Source organism: Echeneis naucrates, chromosome 13 (genome assembly GCF_900963305.1).
Source record: "Echeneis naucrates chromosome 13, fEcheNa1.1, whole genome shotgun sequence".
NCBI lineage: Eukaryota > Metazoa > Chordata > Actinopteri > Carangiformes > Echeneidae > Echeneis > Echeneis naucrates.
In genome coordinates this window covers 8,772,272-8,787,613 of record NC_042523.1, presented here as the reverse complement: position 1 = coordinate 8,787,613, position 15,342 = coordinate 8,772,272, and the positions used below count along the sequence as shown (strand labels likewise).

Here is a 15,342-nt window from a genome sequence, read left to right as displayed (position 1 = left end):
ATGCTTTTTTTACTAACACTGCTCTAACACAAATGCATGAAGGTTCTCTCTTTTTCAATAGAAAAGCTTCATGGGTCTATAGTTCATCCCTGGTATATTAATGTTGTTGGTGCGTTATACCATTCATAGACAGGACACCCCCGTGTAGCTATAGAGTGCAGAGTGTATCCATTTTGCCTAAACGTCAGGATAAGTTGTATAAATGACAGAGAAATCAATTTTTGGTTGCTATAAGGAATTTATATCTGATTGAATCAATAAAAAACAATGACCGTAATGATAAATAAACATGACCCGAGGCTGTGAGTTTTGATATTTCCTGCATTTTTCGCCGCAGCCTGAAGGGGTCGAGCCGTCCACTTCCTCCTCTCTCAGTGAGGGTGTGGACGCCCACCCCCCCTCCGCCGCTGGAGATAACCCAACGCTGCTAATAACGCTGCATTACCCCGGAACAGGCGGACATATCTGGTGAGTCTAAAGTGTTTTTTTTATTTAAATTTGACCTGCTTAAACCCTGAAAATAATGGATTTCGGGCGTTTCCCTCAGTCATTCGTGGTTAAAGAGCGGGACGGTCGGCGGCGTCAGGTTAGTTTGTTAGCCTGTTAGCAAGCCCCCTGCCCCCGGCTCCCTGCTTCAGGGAACCAGGGGATGCTGGTGTATTTATGGAGCTAACAGAGTCATCTCTATTTTATTCACTGCCACGAAAAACGCAGTGTGGTGCCGCCTGGTGATGAAGGGAGAGCCGGCTGACCCTGAACCGGCTGGTCCCTCTGTGTTAGCCCGGTAGCAGCGCAGCTAGTCCGGCTGCTGCTCAGTGTTGCTGATAAACAGAGTCCACTGTGCTCATGTCAGCCCGATGGACAATGAATGAAAAAACAAAGTCACACTGAAAATCCCACTCCGTTTAAAGGTAGATTACTGTTGTGTGAAGCTGACCTCTCGCTCCGATTTATATTATATATTATAACATTTTCAATGTGACTTTCAGGCTTATTCAAACATTTGAGATCAATTCTTTCATTAATTGATGTTGTGACTAAGGTTCAAATTACCTTCCTACTCTTTTGTTTTTTTTGTTTAAATATACATAGGCTGTGGTCAGTCACTCTGTGTTTAACCAATGCGTTTATCAAATGTATTATTATTATTATTATTATTATTATTATTATTATTATTACTTGATTATCAATTAGAAATTTAAATTACCATTATCCTACATCAACTAACTTCTTCAGTTTTTTCTGAATTATGTGTTCAATAAATTCCCAGAAAATGTCACAAAATGTCATTATTTTAAGTATTTCTTGTTAATACCACATGAATACCAATAAATGTTTGTTACTGGGGAATGTTTTTGGGGGATACATGGTATAAATGATTTATGGTTGATCAAACTACACAAGTTGATCATTCAAACAACAGTTTTTATTTTAATTTTTTTATGCAGAAATTCAAACAGGGAAGCTGGGAAATGAACAACTCACTGGATGCAAATATTTATCCATCAGGGTGCATGGTGATAGCCATGGCCAAGTTCTGTGAGTCACAGTGCTCTCATCAGCACATCCACCCAAAACTACAAAAGTGGATGCCATTATTACTCAATAGGAAGTTTCCTTCTCTGTTGACTTTTTCGTTTTTAATTTTTTAAAACAGAATTGGTGTTGGAGTCATGAACTGATACCTGGCTGGGAAAAAAGATGTTAATGAAAAGTATTCAAAGTTTTTGTGAGTGTGACATCCCTGTTTGTCCTTTCCCTTTTTCAGGATTGTTAGAGTGCTGTTGAGCGTCTTTGTTTCCCTCTGTATCCCAGATGAGGGGCTGATGCTGGCCTGAACCCCTCAGGCCACCTATTTCAACTGTTCCAGTCAAGTTCTGCATCAACTGGTACACCCGAAGAGAAGAACCCTTCAACCAAAATGGATGACATCTTTACGCAGTGCCGAGAAGGCAATGCAGTCGCAGTTCGCTTATGGTTGGACAATACAGAGAATGACCTCAACCAAGGGTGAGCTAAGGTTTATATGTCCATGCATTTTCCCATCAGTTTCAATGTTATCCAGAATTTGTAAATCCAATTTTAATCAGGAAATACCATGCAGTTCACCTGAATATGAGGTCATGTCAAACTAGCTCTTGTTGTTAAGGATGTGCTTAAATGAAGATTCAAAGAAAATATCTATAGGAAGAAAACTGTCATCTGAAAGTGAGTACTGTCTAAGAGACGCTACTGTTTACACATGATCTTTTCCCAATTTTTAGCCATTTACTTTTGCACTGTTGTGCTTTGCCACACACGACTTCTGCACCCTGAGTCGATGGTGCAGGAGTCAGAATCCCAAGGCAGTAAAACTTACACTGCAGTGCCAATGCTTACCAAAAATGTTCCATCGTACAGACTGAGAGCCCGCCTTTTTAGTCCCCAGTGACATTGTGGCCCTGGATTGAACCCATTTCCTTGAGGGCACATGTTTATGCCTGGAATGCCAGTGGAATAAATCAGAGGCACGATGCTGAACAGGAAACACGCAGTGATCATAGAGTTAGTTACGCTTTTTGTTGTTGCTGCAAGTTAAGGCTTTATAAAAATAAATAGAAGAAATGCAAGATTTAGATGTAGACAGACCTGAAGGCTTTAGCATGATAAGTCTGATAATTAGAGATAAACAGTCAATCCTGAGTTTCTTTTGTATTCTCCGCTGACTCACCAGTCTAACTCTGATGGCCACACAAGAAGATTGCCTTTTGGACTTCTCTGGCTGTAGACCGCTAGTTTTTGTTTTCAAAGCAAGCGAAGACGGAATGAAGTAATCAATTTGATCATGATAATTGTGTATATCCTGGAGCTTCTTTTGTTTATTCATTGTTTTAGTCAAGTTTTGGTGGAAGGAAGGAATAGCACAGTTGAATTGTCTTCACCACTGACTAAAGCACTCTAAATATGGAAATCCTTTTTGGTTGACTCTGATTGCTGTTGCAAAATTTAACAGAGCAACCCACTTACAAATAGTGAGAAATTAGTCTTTGACTTGCAATTTAGTCGAAACCATTGATTTAAGATAGAACATGAAAGTGTGCTATTCTGAAGTTGTACAAGCACAGATGTGCTTTTAGATAAACATTTTCATTTTGGTCAGTTGTCAATTAAAGCAGTGTTGTGTTCTTGCTGAGGAAGCTTTTCAAAACTGTTACCTTTATCACATTCTTTCATCTATTGAAAAATAGTGCAATTGCACGTAGAATGCATTAATTAAATGTGTGCAGGACAAGTCGGGTTTCTTTCTTTTTTTCTCTCTGGCTGTTTGATCACAGTAAGTCAGTGTGGATTCAACTTGCATGTCTACCTGACTCGTCCATTAGTGAATTGAATGTCAAGTTCCCCTTTCTGGTTGATATATCAACCCCAGTCTGGACACACACATTTATTCTTGTCTTTTCATTTCCTTTTAGCGTGAGTTCTTCCCTTTCTTTATTCCAATAAAATTGCAGCCTATCAGAACCTTGTTATAGGTATTCTGTGCTGCTCATTGACGGCGTGTTTACGCTGATGAAACTCCCATAGTAGTAGTAGTGGAATGCTGAATCTCCTTACAAGGAATAACACTCAGGCCTTAAGGGAACAGTCTACCACCTACCAAAACTGAGAGAGAGAGGGGGGAGGGGATTATTGTTGTGGGCAGGACTGGAATAGTTATGTATGACAGGAGTATCTTTGTGTGTGTGTGTGTGTGTGTGTGGCTAAATTGTGACTTTTTTTCCCCACCAAAGAGGAATGCATAGGAAGCCAAAGCATAGCACATCACCTTCCCCTCCTCCACCGATTTTCCTGGTATTCATCTCCCTGGGGTATTAGATAGTCCTACTCTACAATTTGCCCTCAAAATTTCAGAGTTAATCACTAAGTTTTATATTCTTTCCACTATAAACACTCTAGTCACTATCTGTGTCATCAACGTATGTTTTATTCTATCGCTCCAATACATTTATGTTTTTGTGCTGAGTTAAGTTGTGCTAAGTTAAGTTGAAACAGTTAATTATTTAGTTTTGGATCCAATCAACATGTATGTCCATTCACATGAATCTGTTATTTTCTTAAATAATGGATTTTTTTGTTGTAATGTCATTATTTATAGATTTTTGATCCATTGAAAGCTCATTATTTCATTCAAAAATAAAGTTCATACAAGTAATACAAAAAACCATTTAGGTTCACTGAAGTAAGATAAGTTGCATACATCCAACCAGAAGAAATTGGAATAAAGTGGAATTATACTAATAATCCATGAATTGATTCCTTGTGATAATAACAAAATAAATATAATACTAAAATTACTTCCATAAACTCTAAGATGATGGTGAAAAAAAGTCAAATATCTGCTGCAGATGATGTTTTCAGACTTGTCAGAGCTTAAAGCCAAACCAAAAGAAAATATATTTTAGTATCATATCACCAAGTAAAGCAGCAAATCACCCCATTTGAGCTGTCTAAATTTAGAGGATATTTGGTACTTTTGATTATACATAACAAACTTTTGTTTTCTTTGGCCTAAGAATGTGTAATTGTGGTTTTGATGGTTGCCTGTGTTGTGTATCCACCTCACCTAACCCGACATCCAAAAGAGGCCCTGTACATGTGTGAATCACAATTCAAGCAGAACACTTAACTTTTCACTCATGATTGTTGGTGACAGCAATTTTAATACAGTTTTAAACATTGTGCATTATTGTAGATGCATCAATATTAAGTTTCCATTTGCAGGTCTTTATTATATATTTCTACAAGTCTCATAAAAGAACTGACTTCAAGAGACACAGTAACTGATGGATTAGAGCAGATTAATTTTGAAATTTGAATTGCAACAACATCAAACCTTTAATCTTTTTACCTTTACAAATGTCACAGCTGGGCTGTATTTGTTGCCTAATAGAACATTTTAGGATTTTAGGTCAGTGGTCCAGCAACATAAAAAACAAACAACAATGCAAAAAACTTAGATTTTTGGACATATTTCAGTGATGTATGTCAAATGTAATAACTGTGTTTTTTTTTTTTTTTTTTTTTTTTACTGTCTATCTGTAATATGGTACAGTAGTTGAAGCTGCTGCTTACTCCTCTCATGTACTCTATGTTCTTGATGATCATGAATTAATGTCATTGACTGAAAAGAAATTTTAAGCATTTGATAAAAACACTGTTGCATCAGCCACTTCAATCTAGTAGGAGAAGTGACAGGCTCACATACAAATTCTGCCCTCTTCTCCTTTATTTAGATCTGAATTTGCTCTCCCTCAGCTGAGGTTTGTTATATGACCTGGCGGTGAGGTTGGGGCAGACACAGAGACACACAGTGCAGACAGGGGCGCTTCCTTGGGCTTTTCTGTCTGCTAAACTGAGCTCTGCTGGCAGGTGGAAGAGCCTGAAATAAATTACCACAGACAGAATGGAGGGGGTGAGCGGAAGAAAACCCTGGCGCTCAGTTGCCTTTGGTTTGTGTGGATGAAGCTGGCTTACAGGGAAACTCCATCCCAGGGAAAAAAAACATGAACAAAAAAAAAAACAAAACACCCACAGACACCAGAGGGCTGATCCCCATATGTCACCACAAAAGTACACTTCTTATTTATATTAAGCCATGTCATTTTATTTTTCAACCAGGGAGACTAGTTTAGCATAAATGTAATATTATTTTTGTAGGAAAACTATTATTATTATTTCATTGCACCCTGTAAAACTCGTCTATTGCACATGAATACACATAATTACTTAAACAATATGTTTTATATGGCCATTACTATTTTACTGGCTCAAGTGCTCAGTTTTGCCAGATAATGACATCTTCAGATGTCTCATTTTGACCAGCCAATGCAGTGAAACTCAGTCATTCAGAAGAAGAAGCAGCATTTTCACTTCACACATCTTTGGAGAAGCTGGAACCAGAGACAAGTGGTCATTGATAAGACGTAATCGTTTTAAAGGCTGTAGCAGCAGATTAGCATATTACTGATCAATTTGTTTTGTTAGATCTAGTTATGAAATCAGAAGGGTTATATTTCAGCTCTTGTCTCTAAAGCATACAGCCATGAAGTTTGTCATGAATCCACCTCCTCCTGGAAACCCATTTAAGCTTAGCAGAGTGAACCTATAACATTATAGATGTGAGCCTGTAAGGAGTTTTTCTCTCAAAAGCCAGGGCTAATTAGTTTTTAGAATTTGGCCTCTTCCACTGAGAGGAAATTACACTGGGGGAAAATTTGGTGTGACTGCAGCAGGCCATTCAGATGGACAGATAGATGTGTGTTGTGGGACTGAGAGTCTCTGTGGGACTCTGAACTCTGCATGTAGTATGAATACAAGTGAGTGAATTGATGGTGGTGTGGAGTAGAGGGTTGAAATTCCTGCAGATCCAGAATAGTCTCTCAGTTCTCAAATTGCATCATTATGCTGTTCGTCTGCTTATAATTTCAGAATAAGGGCATAGCTTTATGCAGAGCCCTGGCACAAACAGGGAAGCATATGGAGAAGTAAAGTGCATGGCTAGTGGTGTATATCAGTAACACAGTCCAACTGTTTTTGTCCAGCTCAAACAATGAGGATCGAGCTGAATGAGAAGAGAAGGGAGAGGAAAGACTCTGCAGAGAGAGGAAACTTTGTATGACAGGAAAACATGACCACAGCCAGGCAGAAAGGGTAGATAAATGAATGATGACGGGATCACACACAGCAGCTGGAGTGTATGCGTGTGCTGAAGTCTCCGTGGCCCTTTAGAAGGACTCCAGTAAACAGCCAGTCTACTGTTTTTCTTTCTTTCTTTTTCCTGACTTCTGACTTCTGACTTCTGATCTTTCTGTCTTTATGTCCTTCTCATGAAGGAGATACACCATTGTTCACTTTTCATGGAATCAAGACTTCTGTTCTACATGTGTAGTTGCCATTGTCACTGAGACACGAATGAACAATGAGTGCCAGGGGCCTTTCAGCCAATGTCTTGAGTTGCATCAACTTCCTTTCTTGATTGAGAAAATTCAATTCCTCATATAGTGCTGTCACGGCTCAGTGGGGGAACTACTGCAATAAATTGCCTAAAACAGCTTAATGCTGAAGTGGTGTATTGTAATGAGGGAAAAGAAAAAGTATAAACACTTCTCAGGAGGTTACAGTGTGTTCGACTGCCAAAATGAAAATTTAAGTGAGTTGGGGGGGGGGGGGGGTTTTGCTCTAGGAGTCAAATCAACTGCTTTAATTTCAGATAGGCCTAATATACTGTGAACTGCTGAAGTGACAGAAAATTGGTGGCACTCCACTGTGCCCTGTTGATGCATTATTTGTTTGTCATCAGAAATAAAAACCTGTGGTCTGTGGGTAGATATTGGAAAGGATCTTGCATTATGAAATGACTGACTATGAAATGGCCAACTTTGTTCTTGGTTATACAAAAAGCTGCAATGTCTGTTTTGTTGCAAAGGTTGCATTTACTTTACAATCAATCAGAAAACGAAGGAATGCACCCTTGTTGTTTTTTTTTTTTTTTTTGTGAAAAATTATATTTTGATTTGTTAAAGCAAAACATATGTGCTCCAAAAATCTCTCTCTCTGTACCACGTGACCTTTTGCCTTTTTCACCACCAAGCTGATTGTAGGGAAAAACTAAATTGACATCATTTGGAAGATTAATTTCTGGTGTACTTTCTTCTCCTTTGAGTCATACTTAGTAACTTTTCTGTCTCTTCTGCAGTCATCCCGAGTCTCTCCTATGCTGAAGGCCTGTTCTGAATGTTAATGATTCTCTCTCCTTGTAGAGATGACCACGGCTTCAGCCCTCTCCACTGGGCATGTAGAGAAGGCCGCTCCAGCGTGGTGGACATGCTCATTATGAGAGGAGCCCGCATTAATGTCATGAACCGTGGAGATGACACGCCTCTGCACCTGGCGGCGAGCCACGGCCATCGAGACATTGTGGGAAAGGTGAGGTTCATGTAAACACTGCAGTGCAGCAAAAACTGTTCTTTCCTGGCTCCACTATCTTCACAGTGAAAGTCTCTTTTTTTTTTTTTGGTTGTTGTTGTTGAAAAAATCTTTTGAACAAAATGTAGCTCTATCTCTTTAAGTTTGACTCATAGAAAAAGGCTATTATGAAACCTAAATTGTCATCATCAGAACTGCAATTATAAAAACAAAGGTTTGTCTGTTCTTGCTGTTCTACATCAGCAATTTTAAACTAGGGGCAGGGCTGTCAGTCTTGTCAGTGTCGAGGGAAAATGTACTACGATAAATCCTTCTTACTGTTAGTTAGTGTGGATAGAACAACTAATGTATGATGTGAGAGAGACAGGGATTTTCCTGTCTTTATTAATCCCTAATTTAGTCAATTTAGCCGCTTGTAAATTTTTATCTAAAACAAATTGGGCAAGGGGGAAAATACATCAGCTGCTGGTTGAATCTATGCCTGATGGACCATTTGCTTCAACAAAATAAGTTCAATAAATAACAGTATAAAGGCATGACTTTTGAACAGTCAATACCTGCAGCACAGGCAGCTTGTTACGGCTGTCATATCGTGAGAGTTTGCATTTGCACGTGCTCCTATGCAGCATAAAAAAAGACTAACCTGCAGCACTGCACCATGCGCCTTTAGGAGACATCTGATGACTTGCTGAAAGCTTTGTAATCCCCAACTTTGCTTTTGTGCATGCAAGGTACAGTTTGGCCAGTAAAAGTCTTCTAGTTGGTAAGATATAGTAACAAAATTGATAGTTCTATAATTGTATCTGTTGAAAGTCATTCATGTCAGGAAGAAATACAAAGTTAATCAATATGTCAGTGTTGTGCACAGAGCTGTAGTCGTAATGTGGCGCTTCTGCTGTAGGGTGTCTCCTTTAGAATTGCAGCCAGGATGCAATTGAGTTTAATATTAGTCATGTCTCAATACCTCTGGTATGTGTTCACAGGAAAGACACACTCCCATTATGTTTCTTGACAGTATTAACAGTCATCTCTGCATACAGCCCAAACAAGATCTGACCAGCTCTGCTGTGCACATAATCCTTTGTTTCTCCCTCTTTTAGCTGATCCAGTGCAAAGCAGACACAAATGCAGCCAACGAACATGGGAACACACCACTGCATTACGCCTGCTTCTGGGGCCAAGACCAAGTGGCTGAGGTTAGTGCACCTCCTGCTGGTGTTTCAGGAGAGCTTTATTAATCGATGTGTCTGAGTCCATCATGATAACTATTATAAAATGCCAATGAAACCACTCTTTACATTCACAGGACCTTGTGACTAATGGGGCTCTAGTGAGCATCTGTAACAAATATGGGGAAACTCCCCTGGACAAAGCCAAACCTCACCTACGTGAACTACTACGAGGTATTCCAGTCTAATACACAGCTAATTATAATCCACCAGTCTAAATGCATCTAACTGCCAACTGCTCAACCTTTAAGGTTGATTTTTTTTTATTTGCATGTTTGCACAAAATGAAATTTGTGCTTTGCTCAGGAGACTTACGATATAAATCAAAAATAATCCATAGTAATTAGTCCAATAATAAGTGGAAGTGCATTCAAAAGGCATGTAGTTCACTAGCCTAAGGTCAAAGGTAGAAGCTGAGATTGAGCCTAGTTATTCTGGTTTTACTGCTTGGCAGGGGAAGGGGTGTACCAGCCCATTAGCTGGGTGGGTAAGGTCCCCCATGATGTAGGCTGCACTGCATGTTGTCACGTTTCTGTTTTGTTGCACTGTGGTAATTTTTTTTATTATTATTATTTCTTTAATACCCAGAAAATGCTGAGAAACTGGGTCAGAACTTGACCAAGATTCCCTTTAAAGACTCGTTCTGGAAAGGCACCACAAGAACTCGACCTCGTGAGTCCGATAGCTTCTGTGTCTATACAGTGCCTTGCCAAATTTGACATGGATAACTGGTCTTTGGTCTAAGCTTCAAACTGTTTTCATCTTGTGTTTTCAGGTAATGGCACATTGAATAAGCATGCAGGAATTGACTACAAACAGCTTTCTTTGCTTGCTAAAATAAATGAGAACCAATCAGGAGAGGTACTTCATTTCTATTACTGCTATTCTTATTAATATTCATGCTAAGCTGTTATTGATCAGACACATATCAGTCACTCCATCTGTTCTGTATATATTTCTTGACTGCAGCTGTGGCAAGGGCGCTGGCAGGGAAACGAAATTGTTGTTAAGGTCCTTAAGGTTCGTGACTGGACCACAAGGAAAAGCAGAGACTTCAATGAGGAGTACCCTAAACTCAGGTTATTATTTAATCCTCTTATTTACAGCCTCTGCTGCCACTCTGCTGTTGTTGTCATCACTTATTTGTCTGTTTGCATTGTGCTGAGCCAAACCTTATTGTTTTTGTTTTTTGTTTTGTTTTGGATTTGGGGGGTTATTCATCTCACATGGCCTGTCTGTTTATGTCAAATCCTCTGGGGTTCTGCCTCCTTGTCTGTCTCTCTCCTGTGTCCCTCCCTCTTGGGTTCTACCCCAGGATATTTTCCCACCCAAATGTCCTACCCATGTTGGGAGCATGTCAGTCTCCTCCCGCCCCTCACCCCATCATCATCACACACTGGATGCCTTATGGCTCCCTCTACAACGTGCTGCATGAAGGCACCAGTGAGTACTTCCACTCCGGTCACAAAGTCCATACTTGTCACCACTTTTGGTGGTTTTGCACTTCAGCATCAATCGTAATGTTGCTATCACATTCTGTACAGCAGATATTGACATTTGTTCAGTTGCAAAGTCAAAATGGCTGAAACCTAATATTATTTGGTCCTTGTCCTGCTGTCAGACTTTGTGGTGGACCAGACACAAGCGGTGAAGTTTGCACTGGACATTGCTTGTGGAATGGCTTTTTTACACACACTTGAACCTATGATCCCTCGCCACTATCTCAACAGCAAGAGTGTTATGGTAAGAAGACGTTGTGATTCAACAGCACTCCTTAACCTAATTGTTGCACATAATTGACTAAGTAAAAAAGACTGTGCTGCCCCAGAAAAAAACAGACAAGCAGAAAGTGATGTCTGTCACACTTTAAATTGACGTCTCACTTGATGTTTCTTGTTTTCACAGATAGATGAAGACATGACAGCCAGAATCAGCATGGCAGACGTCAAGTTCTCCTTCCAGTGTCCTGGCAGGATGTACTCTCCTGCATGGGTAGCCCCTGAGGGTAAGTGTCACTTTTACAGCACAGATCCAAAGTGACAGCTGAAGCAACAGAAGCTTGAGCATGAAAAATGGATGCAGGGAACTCAAGACTGTCTCTGAACCAAATGCAATCTACAACTGATTTCCCTTTGAGATACAGTGAAATCCGAGCAAGATGGAAACATAAACTGGTTATGAAAGGAGAAAATATCCGGGGAACGTTTGCAGCACTGGGGTTTTAATTTTAGAGAGGAGCTCATGAAGCATAATGGTTGTGGTGGTATTGAATGCAGGAGAAATGTTGCAATCAGAAACAAACTCCATACCCTTTAGGTATAGAAGCAGAGAGCCATGAAATTGCATGAGAAGCACACAGGGTGTCACTGTTTATAAGGTAAAAATGTGAAGATATGTTTCTAGTGTAGAATCTTAATAGGCCTCATCTCCAGTGAGGACATGTTTGTAACATCTTCTACATTTAATGCACCAATGAGAAGAATCAAAAATAATTGCTAATGCGGGAGGTGTGAAGTGAAACAGTCAAGCCTGAAGAGACCTGATGTTCCAACTAGTATTAGTGTGGGCCTGGTGCTGTTTGCTCTGCTGGAGCAGAGCAGGTAGAGACTCTCCCTTGGAGAGCAGAGAGGAAGAAACGGCTGGTTTTGTTATCTGTTACAGTGACCACCAGTCACTGGTCAGTGGGGTTTGTGGGGGACCTCATACCGATTTGTCAGAAGTAAGGAATGAGCTATTCATTCATTCATTCATTCATCTTCATTTGCTTGTCCGGGGCCGGGTATGAGCTAGCCCCAAAATTTATCAAGGGGAAAAAATAAAATAAAAACAATCAAAGTTGATATAGCAAAATGCATTTAGAATGTATTTTTGAAAAATACAAAGACATTTTTCCCATTCATCTACTATGTCTTTACAGTATTCTGGATAGGGGTTAACAGGAAATCTATCAGTTGCATTACTTGATCACTCAATCAAGTTAAAAAAGGAACAGTTACATAACTTTTACTTGCAAAAGAAAACCTGGAGTGAAAGCAGAGTGAATAAGAGTATTGGTGTTACTAATCAATCACTAATATGTCTGTCTATGCATCTTCATATGTCCTTATCATTTATGTTGTGTAATTATCCATTTACATTTGCCTGATCTCACATTTCTGTCACCACTTTTCATCTCTAAATCATCTGTTACTGTGAAATGACCTCCATCATATTAAAGTTTAACACCTTGCATCTCCAGCTATGAGGTGGAGTTTCCATAGCAACATTTAACAAGTAGATTCAGGCCTTTGGGACTGTAGTGGCTATGGTTATCAATGAATTTCTTAATGACCTCATGAATAATACATTGCCCTTTTTTTGGCAGCAAATGTTAAATGTGAAGTATTATTCTTGTGAGGGTGGCGATGATGACCACCAATGGAAAATGATGAGAGCTCTCTATTTGACTACACACATTAATTACACCCTACATGCACTTATCTTTGTCTGTGTTGTTGAAATACTCGACTATGCTCAAATAAAAGTCCTGTCTGTTGTGTAAGTCAGTGTTTTTGCTTCACGTAACCCTCCCGTGTTACTTTTTGTGATGCCCAGCCCTGCAGAAAAAGCCAGAGGATATAAACCGTCGATCAGCTGACATGTGGAGCTTTGCTATCCTGCTGTGGGAGCTGGTGACCAGAGAAGTTCCCTTTGCTGACTTATCTAACATGGAAATAGGCATGAAGGTTGGTAGGACTTGCTGATGACACTTGGCACAAGGTTTAATTGATCTATCAGAGATTTGACAGTATCTAATGTATGTATCCTCAGGTTGCCCTGGAGGGCTTGAGACCCACAATTCCTCCTGGCATCTCACCTCACATTTGCAAGCTCATGAAGATTTGCATGAACGAAGACCCAGCTAAGAGGCCTAAATTTGACATGATTGTACCAATTCTAGAAAAAATGCAGGACAAGTGAAAAATGTCTTCTGCCTGCCCCTACTGGAAAGATCAATTACTGGATATCTTGCCCCAGATGTCACTCTGATGTGGTTGTGTGGTGCTTACCAGTATTGCCTTAAACTCTTCACTCTACTTCTGCATACAATGCCACTGTAGCTTCTGCTTCTGAGAATACAGCAGCGTGACTACTTTTCTATTTCTATTTGTTTTGTTTTTTTAAATGTGATTTCAAGTTTTTATTAGTGTCCTCATTTTTGTCATTGATCCGCTAATACGATCTGTGCAGGAACTTGATCTTGACTGATCTTAAAAACTGTAATCATATGGACTGAGTACAATCTTCAAATGAAAGAATAACCTCTGGAGGTCAGCATGCCATTTTGCAGAAATTCCTCATTTGGAATTAAGGCCTTATTTTAAATTGGAGTTTTAAAAGGTCACCTATAAGGTAACTGCTACCTTTTATAATAAAACATATTAACCCAAAGCTTGTATTGTAGGAAGAGTTTCATGTTTGTGATCAGCCACAAACTGTATGTAACTGGCCAAGCATGACAAATGTCTGAAATGAAGCATTTAAGATCACTGAGAAAATCTATATGAATGAGTGGTGCCTGTTACAGTGTGCACAGCATCAGAGCTGTGCTATTCGGCTTGGCTGTGTAATGATGAGCAGATCTCCGGCTGTCTTGAGCTTTTCTCCCTGACTGAATCCTGTATGAAATGGGCCACACTGTGTTTATTTTTCATTTTTTACTATTATTGTTTTTTCTCCAGTGTGGCACAGATTTTGGCGTTGATTATTGCAATTATGGGAAGATGCAAGACACATTTGAGGATTGCTTATTTCTTGTTATGAAGTGTAATAACATCATTACTTACTCAAACATCCTAGTGTAATGTAGTTCATTTTCATCATTTTCCCTCCAAAATTTTAACTTGGCAGTTTTATTGTGCTTTGAATTTTGCTAACTGCAATTCAACAAAGAGTATTGTCAGCCTCTGTTTCAAGATGCCTGAAAGTCTTTGAGGTTCATTCAAGTGTTATTTTTATGGGGAATAATTGTATCAGCAATGATAAAACCCAGTCTAATCCATGAGTATCGTAGGTACAGGTGTATTTTGTCTATTTGTCATCAAACATGATGACTACCTTTCCTGTGCACTGTCCTGTTGTTTTTTTTTTCTCACCAGTTTTTATTCTTTTAGGCCTTCAGGTTACTTCTGACTTTCTATCGATCTTGTGGGTTTTTTTCTTCTACCTTAATTGTTTATGTGCCTCCACCAGCTTGCTTGTTTATGCCGAATCACAGATTGAAGCCAAACTCAAGAATGACTTATACAAATGTATGTATTTATATACAAGTATATTAAAAAGTAAAATTATGGGAAACTTGAATGTGTGGATTTAGAGTTGGATATGGGCATGATCGGGTGGTATATTGTTGTGACGTGTGTTGTGTAGACAATTTCTGCAATATGAAACTAAGATTTAAGAGCAATATGAGTTTCAAGTCAGTAATATTTAAGTCCCAATATTTTCTTCACTGTTGTAGCGCTCCAAACGAGATTACTGTTGTGTGAGCTAACTCTGTGAGTAAATGTAAATATGCTTCTGCTTCTTCATTAACCCTAAAGCAAAGGACAATGAAATTTGCTAGTGGTGAGTGAAATTTCAACAATGGATTTGTTTGCTCTTGAAATATTAGCTTAATTTTATCTGCAATTGTTTAAGTCTTGGACTTGCCTGGGGTGAGCCCACTCTCACCCGGAACATTAGCTGGGATTGTTTAATATCCACCTCACAATCCTCACAGATATACAATAGAAAAGGAATGAATATTCTAATATTTTAGCTCTATAGTTCATACATAAATATATGTAAGCGTGCACTTAGCTCTTTTTGGATTTTTGTGTGGGTTTTAATTTGTCTTTTCTAGAAGTTAACTGAATTTAAGAAAATTAATACCATACGTTTACTTAAGTAACAATGTGGGACTTTTTATGGAGTATTTATTTAATGTCTGTCACATTTACACTAGTTGGCCTTTTTCTTGTCCAATGTTCCTGCTGCAGCATCCCAAAAAAAAAAAAAGCTTTACAAATGTTAAATTCAAGAAGCCTCCTTGAACTTTCAAAAGGTTGGCACGTTGCAGTCTGAAATTGGGGGAAAAAACTTGTCAAAATGCATCTCAAGGTAATTT

General features: G+C 39.1%; 1 protein-coding gene across 1 annotated transcript; it reads left to right on the top strand.

The window, feature by feature from the left end:
• Nucleotides 1-360: 360 nt before the first annotated feature.
• Nucleotides 361-14,550, top strand: LOC115052821 (integrin-linked protein kinase). Its single transcript, XM_029517186.1, has 13 exons — nucleotides 361-468; nucleotides 1,769-2,010; nucleotides 7,800-7,965; nucleotides 9,066-9,161; nucleotides 9,272-9,368; nucleotides 9,783-9,866; nucleotides 9,970-10,055; nucleotides 10,164-10,273; nucleotides 10,510-10,637; nucleotides 10,816-10,937; nucleotides 11,100-11,199; nucleotides 12,789-12,919; nucleotides 13,005-14,550. The coding sequence occupies exons 2-13, from the start codon at nucleotides 1,922-1,924 to the stop codon at nucleotides 13,152-13,154; spliced, it is 1,359 nt and encodes a 452-aa protein (XP_029373046.1). The 5' UTR covers nucleotides 361-468; nucleotides 1,769-1,921; the 3' UTR covers nucleotides 13,155-14,550.
• Nucleotides 14,551-15,342: the final 792 nt, after the last annotated feature.